This window comes from Mirounga leonina, unplaced genomic scaffold, assembly GCF_011800145.1.
Source record: "Mirounga leonina isolate KUSES-001 unplaced genomic scaffold, KU_Mleo_1.0 Mir_165, whole genome shotgun sequence".
Lineage (NCBI taxonomy): Eukaryota > Metazoa > Chordata > Mammalia > Carnivora > Phocidae > Mirounga > Mirounga leonina.
In genome coordinates, this window is record NW_023270415.1 from 12,697,963 (window position 1) to 12,710,547 (window position 12,585).

Below are 12,585 nucleotides of genomic sequence, written 5' to 3' on the forward strand. Positions count from 1 at the left end.
CTGTGAATTGTGCAAGACTGTTGAATCTCAGATCTGTACCTCTGAAACAAATAATGCAATATATGTTAAGAAAAAAAAAAAGAAGAAGAAGAAGAAGGTAGCGGGAGGGGAAGAATGAAGCGGGGGAAATCGGAGGGGTAGACGAACCATGAGAGACGATGGACTCTGAAAAACAAACAGGGTTCTAGAGGGGAGGGGGGTGGGAGGATGGGTTAGCCTGGTGGTGGGTATTTAGGAGGGCACATTCTGCATGGAGCACTGGGTGTTGTGCACAAACAATGAATCATGGAACACTTCATCTAAAACTAATGTTGTAATGTAAGGGGATTAACATAAGAATAAAAAAATTAAAAAAAAAAAACTGTTATGGTCATCAAAAACAAGGAAAGTCTGAGAAACTGTCATAGCCAAGAGACGCCTAAGGAGACATCACCAAATGTAATATGGTGTCCTCTATGGGATCCTGGGACAGAAAAAGGACAGTAGGTGAAAAACAAGTGAAAAAAAAATCAAAACTTGGGGAGAGGTAAAAGCAAAGAGGTTCCATAAAGAATGCAGGGTAAGGAATAAGCTATGAAGATAAGGCTTCTTCACTCACTATTATGTGTCCGTCATAGGTTCTCAGCAAATAGTGGCTGAATAAATAGTAGGGTTGGAGCTCTTCCTAAGCCTGTTTTTAAAAATGAATTGTGCTCCTCAGTGAGGCCTGACTTCATCTTTTGGTCTTGAGCTCAGGTCTAGATTTGGTTTCCTAGAGTCCATGCCACACCCAGGGCAAGTGAGGTCATCATAGAAGGCCATCAGTGTTCTTCCTCCCCAGCATTTACAGCAGAGGATATTGTTTTTTTCCCCTGAAACCAGACAGTTATATTATTGATTTTATACACACAGCCGGAAAGTCTCCATATTTTAAAGTTAGAAGAATACCTAGCTCACTTTGTGAAGGTAGGTTATGTATTACGGAAGCTTCCTAGGGGTTATGGCACTTGAGTTAAGTTGTAAAGATAAGTAGCTATTAGCTAAGTGGAGCAGTCACTGAGTATTGGGGAAAGAACACTTAAAGTATGCTAAATAAATATGTGCAAACAGCCAGATGTGTAAGAAATACTGGCATTATCTGCTTTAGTCATTTTCATGGTTTTGGTCTCATCCCAGGGGTGTTTAAAGTACTTAGTGTACTTTAATATTTTAACACCAAAGATAACAGAAATGCGAGTAGATAATTTGCTTCAAGGGAAGGAGGACTGTATCCTGACAACTTCCTATTTCCTTTTCACTTTATCAGTTCTTTTCTTTCTTTAAAGCTTTATTTATTTATTTATTTATTTATTTATTTATTTATTTATTTATTTATTTATTTATTTATTTATTTAAGAGTGAGTGAGAGCATGTGCCTGTGTTTGTGTGCTAGCAGAGGGAAGGGCAGAGGGAGAAGGAGAGAAGCAGACTCCCCGCTGAACACGGAGCCCCATGCAGGGCTTGATCCCGCGACCCTGAGATCATGACCTGAGCTGAAATCAAGAGTCCCGACACTCAACCGACTGAGCCATCCCCCCTCACTTGATTGATTCTTTAGCAACTCTTTCAGCCTTGTCAGCATACTTGTTTCCAAACCTTCCATTTTCAGGGAAAAGATACCTTGTGTTTTGAAAGCTACATGCTCTTGGAAACTTTCTTTAATTTCTTTATTTTAATTACTAATTTATTTTTACTAGTGCCTGGAATATAGTAAGTACTCCATAAATGTTGAGTATCTCTAACCTTTGCTCCTAGCCTTCACTGACGGATTTCTCAAATAAATGTTCTATATTTCCTGTTTCCTCTTCCCTTACTGCTCTTAATATTTCTGGTGTTTGAGGCACTTTACTGATTACAGTAGGAATTATTACAGATGACGTCAACAAGCCTGGAAGACTAACAACATAAAAGTCCCAGGAGGAGGAGGAATGAAAGATGACTCTTGATGAGTGTATTGGTTTCCTAGGGCTGCTGTAACAGATTATCACAAACTTGTTTTAGGGCTTAACACAACAAAAACCTCTTCTCTTATAGTTCTGGATGCCAGAAGTCCAGAATCCAGGCATCTGCAGGGCTACTGTCGTTCTGAAGGCTCCAGGGAAAATCCTTTCTTGCCTCTTGCAGCTTCTGGTGGCTCCGGGTGTTCCTTGGCTTGTCATAGCCTGACTCAGTCTCTGCCTCTGTCTTCATGTAGCCTGTCACCTGTGTATCTGTCTTTGTCTCCCCCTGCCTTTCTCTTATGAGTACGTTTGTCATTGGATTAGCCAAATCCAGACTGAAATTATCTCAGAATCCTTAATTATATATGCAAAGATCCTTTTCCTAAATAAGGTCACATTCACAGGTTCTAGGGGTTAGTGCTTGGACATATCTCTTTGGGGCCACTCTTCAGCCTACTATAGTAAGGAACCAGATCAGTATCTAATTGAAGTAGTTGAGAGGACTGCTGTCTTAGATGTGAGGGAGGACGATGTAAGGAGAACCAATAGCATAAGAACAACTCTGAAATCATTTTATTTAAAAGAAACTTAGAGATATGTGAATATTTTCTTCAGTTCATTTTAGAAAATATGTATTTAAAATTTTGAACTCAAGATCAGATGGGTTTGGTGGGAGATTTGCTCCCTAGCTGTATTCATCTTGAAGAATCCTTAGCATTTCTATTAAAACTTCTGAATTTGCAAAATTTGAAATTTTCACATTTGAGCTTTATAGTATTCCTTTGAAGTAGGAATACTATATTTTCTTTTTCCATTTTATAGATGTGGAAATGGAGCATAGTTTCTGTATCTAATTTGTCCCAGTTCACAGGTTATGAAATGATACAGGTGGACTTGAACACTGGTGTTTCCACTGTAAAGCTTAGGTTCTTTCTAATACACTGCTGAGTTTATTAATTTTCTGTTTAAAAAAAGCAGACTTTAGGGCGCCTGGGTGGCTCAGTTGGTTGGGCGACTGCCTTCGGCTCAGGTCATGATCCTGGAGTCCCTGGATCGAGTCCCGCATCGGGCTCCCTGCTCGGCAGGGAGTCTGCTTTGCCCTCTGACCCTATCCCCTCTCATGTGTTCTCTCTCATTCTCTCTCTCTCAAATTAAAAAAAAAAAAAAAATCTTTAAAAAAAGCAGACTTTATTGTTTTTTCATTACGTGTTTCTCCATTTGGAATGTTAGTGCAAAGAAGAATAAAATTTTCTTTTATTTTGCAAAATAATCTAATATTTCAGCCAGCTCACCACATTTCTGAATGATCTGTGTTGGAGGTCTATCAGTTTTTTGGTATGACTTTAAAACATACAGTTCTTAAAACAAAAAACCAAACATAACACCCCACAAAAAACAAAGAACGGTAGAACAGATCAGTGAAACAAAGCTGGTTCTTTGGAAAGATCAGCAAAATTGATAAACCTTTAGCCAGACTCATCAAAAGAGAGGCCTCACATAAACAAAATCAGAAAAATAAAATATACAGTTCTTCAGTGGGTTACTTTTAGTCATTCATTCATGGAACTTTTGTCACATTTTGTTTTTGAGAGCCAAATGTGGTAGATGAAAATATGCAGCCATGATTTCAGAATGATAGTTGGACAAAATTTTTCTTGAGTGGTTAGGAATTGGCTCTGGGAGGGTGCCTGGGTGGCTCAGTTGTTAAGCGGCTGCCTTTGGCTCAGGTCATGATCCCAGGACCCTGGGATCAAGTCCCGCGTTGGGCTCCCTGCTCTACAGGAAGCCTGCTTCTCCCTCACCCACTCCCCCGCTTGTGTTCCCTCTCTTGCTGTGTCTCTTGCTGTCAAATAAATAAGTAAAATCTTTAATTAAAAAAAAAAAAAAAAGGAATTGACTTTGGCTCTGGTACTTTTCATATGAACCTCGGTAGACTACCTGGCACTTGAACTGCAGTAGAATACCTGGCACTTACGCCATTGTTTCTTATGGAGAAGAACACCTTGCCTAAAAACCCCTGGAGGGCTTATTAATTCGATTTTTGGTCCAAGCAAAGAGTTCCTGAGTCAGAAGCTCTGGGGTGGGGCTTTAGGAATGCAGTTTAATGAATATTACTTGTAATTGTTTGGCATTCACGTGGTACTTAGGTACTCAGTTCTCACCACAGTACTGTCCTACTGAGTGGATGGCAATGTGGACCTAAAGTAAAAGAAAAAGTTAAGGTGACTTCATGGTAGGAACTCTGACAGTGGCATTATTAAGTATATTTGTATTAATCAAAGAATGAATAGCCAAAGCGATCTTGAGAAAAAACAAAGCTGGAGGCTTCACCATGCTTCCTGATTTCAAACTATATTACAAAGCCGTAGTAAATCAAAACAGTATAGTATTGGCATAAAAACATAGACAACGGTCAATAGCATAGAGAGCCCACATAAACCACACATATATGGTAAACTCACTCATGACAAAGGAGCCAAGCATATACAATGAGGAAAGGGCAATCTCTTGAATAAATGGTGTTAGGAAAACTGGACAGCCACATACAAAAGCATGAAACTGGACCACCAACTTACATCATACACAAAAATGAACTCAAAATAGATTAAAGACCTCCTCAATGTAAGACCTGAAACCATAAAATTTATAGAAGGAAACATAGGCAATAAGCTCCTGGACATTGGTCTTGGTGATGATTTTTGGATGTGACACCAAAAGCAAAGCAATGAAAGCAAAAATAAACAAGTGGGCCTACATCTAACTCAAAAGCTTCTGCATAGCAAAAAAACCACAGAGGTCAGTGGTTCATCCAGGGCCACCCAGCTAGTGCTTTTAACCACTACATAGTGCTGGCAATTCATTCAGAACCTCTGGGGTTGAGACCTGTTTTGGATTTGGTGATTTTTTGGGTAAAGATCAAAAACTTCAAATGGGTAGAAAGTGGGAGCTACTTTACATAGAATGGTCAGGGAAGGAAGGCATCTGTGGTGGTGAAAAACCAGCCATGGGAGTCTGTCTGCGTGGAAAGAGAGAGAAGAGGATGTTTGAAGGCCTTGCAGGTTCTAGATACAGAATGAAAACCAGGAGTAGAAGGATTGGGAGAGGACACTTTTATTTTGTTTCTGTTTAATTCTGCTATTACATAAAACAAACGTGTTTTTATAAAACATGTCTTTTTGCTGGTTCCTCTCTTTCTGTGGCTTTAAATACCATCTTATGCTGACAATTCTAATTTATATCTCCAACCTCAATATCTTTCCTGAAGTCTAAACTCATATATTCTATTGCCTACCCAGTTTTACCACTGGGATGTCTAATATCTCAACTCAAAATAACTGAACTGGAATTGATAGTCCTTCCTGCTCCACTTAAAATTTTCCCCATCTTCATTGATTCTTCCATTTGATCAGGCAAAAATATTGGAACCATTCTTAATGCCGTTCTCCTTCTCTCAAAACCCAAGTCCACACTGTCAACATATTCTCTTGCCTCTGCTTTAGAATGTTTATAGAATTCAGCCTCTTCAAACCCCTCCACTGCTACCACCCTTGTCCAAGACACCATTTCTTGCCTCATTGAGAAGCCTCCTTAACCAATCTCTGCTTCTCTCATCTGCATATACTTAACAGATCATTCTCAGTGTAGCAGCCACAATGATTATTTTAGAATTAAGGTCAAATTATATTACTCTTCTGCTTAAAACCCCCCAAAAAATCACCCATTTTATCACAAGTATTTTTTAAAATTCCTATGGAGTCTGCAAGATCAGGCCCTATGATGCCTGCAACCTCACGTCTTAGGGACAGGGCTCTCCCTTGCCTTCTGAGCTGTAGCCATATTTGGCTTCATGGCAGTTTCTCCAACACATTCCACATACAGCTTTTTCTCTAGCCCCCCCCCCCTTTTTTTTTAAGATTTTATTTCAGAGAGCCCACGTGTGAGAGAGAGCACAGAGGGAGGGAGAAGCAGGCCCGATGCTGGACTCGATCCCAGGCCCTGGGATCACAACCCGAGCTGAAGGCAGACACTTAACCGACTGAACCCCGCTTTAGCCCTTTCCTTAGCCTAAAGTGCTCTTCTCTCAGTAATCCACCTGCCTGTTTCCTCACCTCCTCGAGTCTTGACTTCAATCTCACCTTCCCAGTGAGAGACCACCTCATTTAAATACCTTTTTCCTTTCCCCCAGTATTCCAGGTCTCATATATTTGCTCAGCTTTTTCTCCGTACCATAACACATAACACTCTGCACTACCACGTCCACTTCATCCATCCATCCATCCATCCATCCATCCATCCATCCATCCACACTCCCCACCTCCCCAGTATATACACATACATACAAACATGCACACACACATTTTTAAAAAAAAGTTTTTTCATAGTCTCTTCTCACTCCAGAAGGGCAGACACCTTTATCTTATTGTTTACTGATATTCCAGTTGCTTAGCCTTAGAACATAGTACATACTTAAATATTTCTAGAAAGTTTGAATTTTGGCATGCATTGGAAGTACATGTTGTGAAACTAAAAATGAATAAAATGTGCTTCTTGCTTTTAGGGAGCTTGAAGTATACATAGACATAGTAATAAGTAATAGCATTAATAGTAACAAACATTTATTGAATTCTTTATTGAATTTTATTATGTGCCAGATACTGTTTTAAGCACCTAATGCATGAACTCATTTAATAATCCCAATAAACATCTGGGATAAGTATTATTAGCCTACTTTTTACAGATTAGGAAAGTGAGGCCCTGAGAAGATAACTAATTTGAGGTTCTGTTGATAGTGATTGGCAAGGCTGGGGTTGGAACCCGAGGAGTGTGGTACGGCTTTGGAGTCAGAAATGATAACTGCTATGTTATGCTGTTCTTAAGCATTAAATGAGCTGACATATGTAAATTGCTTAAAACAATATCTGGCATGAGAGAAGCTTTATATAAGTTTATTTGTTGTTGGGAATCATAAATTTTAAATATTTCAAAGTTCTTGACAGTACAGTTAAAATAACATGAAAATATTCATTGGCCACTTAAACTATTCTTCATTCTGTATCTTTTCTAAGTGTCTCCCCTCAGGAAAATCAACATATTTGACTATCATTCTCTATGAAAATGAAGGACGAATCAGTTACAAGTCCCGCAAAATATATAGGATTTCATGAAGTATGTAAAAATGTTGGAGCACTGCTTGAATTCCATATAATGCCATTGATGAATGGGGATCTGATATTTAGACTAATAAATAGCTGAAGAAGAGGAAAGATATGGAGGATGCTTTTAAAGAACTATCTGAATATCAAGGATTAAGAGAGGTTCTTAGGAAAATTGGTGAAAGAAGCCTTGGAGATTTTTGCCAATTTTATATTATAAAAAGGACAGGTATTAAATCAAAGATGTCCTGCAAAGGATGCAAATTACCCAAACCCTCTAACATGAAAGATACTTGATTACCTGAAGAAGGAATATGGAGTTTTTAAAGTGAAGAACCAATCACCAAGCCTTTTCTATATTTAACTAGCACTTGGTCAGAATAAGTGGTATCACTTAAAGTATCACTAAAGCAATACATGTTCTGTTGTGAGGTAAGAAAGATTTTTAGGCTCTTGTATTACTTAAATAATTGCCAGTCTGTTAGATTGTATTACTTAAATAATTGCCAGTCTGTTAGATGATTCTTGAGGTTTCACAATAAAATCAATAAATCACAATAAAATGTGATTTCTAATTGTAATTTTTTTGTATACCACATGGGAAAATTTGGATGTTTAAAAATAGAAATGAAGAAAAGACACAGGAATCTTAAATACATGGTACTGAGTGAAAGAAGCCAATCTGAAAAGGCTACATATACTGCTGATTCCAGCTATATGATGTTCTGGAAGAGGCAAACTATGGAGACAGTAAAAAGATTAGCATTTCCCAGGGGTTGGGGGTGAGAGAGGGACTAATAAGCAGAGCATAGAGGATTTTTAGGTCAGTGAAACTATTCTGTATGATACCATAGTGGTAAATACATTATATATTTGTCAAAACCCGTAGAATAGACAACACCAAGAGTGAACCCTAATGTAAACTATGGACTTTGATAGTTATATGTCAGTGTAGGCTCATGGATTGTAGCAAGTGTGATGGCTCTGGTATAGATAGTATTGGTGGAAAAGGCTGTGTTCCTGTGGGGCAGAAAGTATATGGGAACTTTGTACTTTCTGCCCAGTTTTTAGTTTTAGTGAACCTAAAATTGCTCTTCAAAATAAAAAGTCTAAAAAAAAAAAAAGTCTACTTAAAAGGGGTGTGGGGCTGCCTAGGTGGCTCAGTCAATTAAGCGTCCAGCTCTTGATTTGGGCTCAGGTCATGACCTCAGGGTTGTGGAGCCTGCTGAAGATTCTGTCTCTCCCTCTCCTTCTGCCCCCTCCCCCTCCCAATCTGGAAAAACAACAGCAAACCCTTGGGGCACCTGACTGGCTCAGTCCTAGAGCCTGTGGCTCTTGATCTTGGGATCGTGAGTTCAAACCCCATGTTTGTACTTAAAAATATTTTTTTTAAATCTTAAAAAAAGAAAACCTGAAGATTCGTATCTCAGATGTTCACTTATTTTGTACCTTCACACTTAAAAAATTATTTCCTTTCTATCCTAGATCTGAAAGGCTATTCAGAGGAGCTAGAAATCTGATAAAATGAGTTTGGCTTTACCCCTTTTGTAATGTAAAAAAGAAATCATGGATAAAAGAAAAGAGAAGAAAATTAAGGTCAAATATGTTTATTTTTAGTTAAAACATTCAGAAAACTTTGAACAAATAAAGTATTTCCCGAAGCATAACCATATACACACACATTTCTTTGAGTTGTTTACTGGGCATTTTGACAATCTTTGTAACATTTGACACTAGGGCCAATCATTCAGCAAAATCATTAATTGCCTTATCTCTGCCATAAGACAGCAAGGTATTCATTATCTTCTCTCATTGAGTTTATAATCTAGAAGACCTTGAACAGCTTAGTTTAAGTGTCACTTCTTCAGAAAGACCTCCAGCCCTTCAGTCTAAATTGATCTTGTTACTCTTCCTCATAGTCCTCTCTTCTTTCAAATGGCAGTTATAATTATTTCAAATTACAGTTCATATAGGTTATTTGTCATTCGTAATGTTTAATTTTTCTACCTGTACTTGACTGTAAGGAAGGAAACATTCCACATGATTGTATCTTCAGGTCCCAAGTGCAAAGCACAGTTAGCATTTCAGTAAAGTCTTTTGAGTGCAAGAATGAAGGAAGCACAGGATGCTCTCAAGTAAGCAGAGTTAGTTGAGTGTGAAGATAAGGGCCTGCAAATGAGTAGGAAGATGGTGTGGTATTCAGTTACCAGTTCTCAGAGGATGAGTAGGATGAATACAGAAAATTTATCTTTAATTAGGGCTGTGGAAGTTATTCATGACCTTAGGGAAGTGAAATTTGGTGATAGAGTGAAGGGATGCAATTCAGATTAGAGTTGATCCTGGGGGCGCCTGGGTGGCTCAGTTGGTTAAGCATCTGCCTTTGGCTCAGGTCTTGATCCCAAGGTCCTGCCAACATTGGGCTCCCTGCTCAGCAGGGAGCCTGCTTATCCCTCTGCCCCTCTCCCTGCTCCTGCTCTCTCTCTCTCTCTCTCTCTCTCAGATAAATAAAATCTTAAAAAAAAAAAAAACAGAGTTGATCCTGAAATGAATTAGCCAGAAGATAGAGCAAAGTAGATCCCCCACATTTAACTGCCAATTTGGTTGGTTGGTTGGTTGTAGGAAGGTAAGATAAACTACAAAAAGAGATTACTTTGTTTTTAAATATTTTCACTACTACACAAAAAAACAAAGGCATTAACCCTTAATTGCTAGAGTACTGTGGTAGGGGCTACTAGGGGGACCTGCCTGGTTGTCTCCTAAGAGTTCTTGCCAGTTTTATCTTTCAGATTAAAATGTCGAATGAATAACGAAGGATGAAAAGGTGTTTTGGATTGGTTAACACCTTCCACCTGAATCATCAATCCCATAATTTCCCAGGAAATCAGAGCACCGAGAATTTCTGGTTAGATTGTTCACAGAGCACCAGAAACCCTAGCTGCCTCTTTTCTATGTGCTTTCGTAAAGTGTTTCTTAATTTTTGTGAGTTTTGTCTCATAATATATATTTTTTTTAACTTTCAGGTGTTGGTAAATCATGCTTATTGCTACAGTTTACAGACAAGAGGTTTCAGCCAGTGCATGACCTGACTATCGGTAAGTTTTATACAAGAGATGAGAAACATTCAGAAGTTTTGGGTAGTAGAAATGGAATGTGCTAAAGGGGGTCCATTCTATTGATGATGAATCAAAAAGAATCCATGAACTAGATTTGTTGCTGTGCAGTTTCATCCCATCACTTTTTAAAAATATGTGAGTATGGTAAAAATATTATCCAACTTTGTAAAAGTGGTCAGAAAACAGGAAGACATAAATATTTTAAGATTTTGATTGTATTTAACAAACAAATGATTGCAAAACAATATAGCATAGGGGTATGATCAGAGACTAGACCAGCTTGCCAGGATTCAAATCAAGGCTGTGCAACTAACTAGCTGGGTAAGCCACATTACCACTCCATGCCTCAGTTTCTTTTATCTGTAAAATGAGAATAATAGTGGTACCAATTTCACAAAGTTATTGTGAGCAATAAATGAGTTAATAAATGTGAAGCATTGGAACAGTGCCGGGTAACATGGTAGATGCTTTAGGTTTACCTATAATTACTAATTGAGAAAAACTGCCAGCAGGCATTTTTAGTGTCCTAAGTTGCAAAGAATAAATGAGACAGTTACCAGTAACTGTTAGACTGAAATCTACTTTGATTTTATAACTGATAGCTTGGTGTGTCTTCTCAGCCGGTGACTGCTTATTTTCTACAGATATCTTTAAATCATCCTTAAAAGCAAGTTGAGTCTCATGCCCTGTGTATTTTTAGAATATCAAATCAAACATAGTTTGTTAATCACATTATTAGATGAATTAATAATTTTCAGCCAAACCACATGTACTTTGTGGATATATGGAAATCTTTTCCCAAGTGGCTACTATCAATGAGAGTATTCAGATTCCATTTTAATTTTACTACTTTTAAGTATATACAGTAATGAAGGGTAAAACAGGTACTATTGTTTCATGCTGGTCCTTATTTCATTTCATAGTTTAACTTCTGTGAGCTCAGTTTTGTGTAGAATCTGCTCTTTGCCCAGATGGTCTAAACCTGGGTAGCTGTCTCTTAGGCCTGACTCCGTTGGTTTTAATATAGGGAACTAACCGAAAGTGTCTCCCTTTTCGTGAAGTTTCCGTATACATTTCTAAGGCACCTTAGAGGGAGAGGGTGGGCTTAAGCCTGCTGTCAGAAATCGGCAAGGCCTGTACTTGTGGAGAGAGAGGAGGTGGACCAAAGGGGGTTGTTTGGAACTGTAAGTCCTGCAGCCGTACCAGCTGGCTTCCCTCTGGGTTTGCTGGTGGGTGGCTTTGGGAGGTCGGAGGCTAAAAGCAAAGGGAATCCAAGCGTCTTCTTTTCTCTGTCTGCCTGGATTAACTTTATGTCCTCCAAGACTCTAGCCCCAACCTCTGGTGGTGACAGGCCCACTGATGGTCTGGCTTCTTAGGTCTGCCAACCCCAGATTCTCTGTTCTCCCAGCCTCGGGATGGTAGCACTTTCCCGCTGGTGTTAATCTCTCGGCTTCTTCACCATCCCTTCTTTGAGCTTCTTAGCTCTTTCTTTCCTGTAACTAACTCCCTACATTAAATTCCCTCTGTTTTAAATATTTAAATATGGTTTCTGTTTTTCTGGTTGGACCCTGACTGCTATACCTTATGACACCCATCATGGCAATTTATTTTTCAGGTTAGTGGCATGTATTTGTTTTAAAGGAACATTGGAGTGTTTGCTGAAATAGGCATAAGACATTATCTTGATTCTGCTGCATACTTTCCTTTGTGTGATGAATAGAAGAAGGTGAAAAAGCTAAGGTCGGGTCATGACTAAGAAGTATTAAACAGGGGAGCAGAGAAAGTAAAACACAAGGATGAGTCTATGAAATACCCCTTACCCTTTGACTACTGTCTCAGTGAGAATTGTTAACGTAGGAATCAAAGAAGCAGTTTACAAATAGCATCCTGGATCCAGTTACACTGAAGGTCTAGACTAGAGCCTTGCTACTCAGAAGGTGTGTTCAAGCGCTATTGCACTGACCAGCAGCATCAGTATCCTGTGGGAGCTTGTTAAAGAGTCTACGGAGTCAGATTTTGCATTTGAGCAGGATCTCCAAGTGATTCATATGAAAAGTTTGAGAAGCACTGGAGCAGTGGCTTTTAAATATTGATTACCCAGCTAGGAATTTGTTTTATATTATTGACTTATGCATACATGTGAGTGCACCCCCTCATGCCCCCCCGCCACACACACACACATCCTGGCCTCTCAGTTGCTTTACTTCCTCTCCTCCTGTGATCTTGCTTCCCCTCTGCCTCAGCTACTCACTGCCATAGTCATGCCCAGGACCTGTTCATTACCAGTATCCGGAAGCACTCCAGAATCTCACTTTCATGCATCTGGCCTTTTGACTGTTCTCCCATCCTTCCAGCTCACAA

At 39.0% G+C, this 12,585-nt stretch overlaps 1 protein-coding gene across 2 annotated transcripts in view; it reads left to right on the forward strand.

Moving 5' to 3' along the window:
* The window catches only part of RAB2A (RAB2A, member RAS oncogene family), a 94,395-nt gene that overhangs the window by 25,013 nt on the left and 56,797 nt on the right, over positions 1-12,585 (forward strand). For both annotated transcript variants that reach the window (XM_035011210.1, XM_035011211.1), the window contains exon 2: positions 10,132-10,203. In XM_035011210.1, coding sequence (XP_034867101.1) covers positions 10,132-10,203 — 72 coding nt within the window. The remainder of the gene's footprint in view (positions 1-10,131; positions 10,204-12,585) is intronic.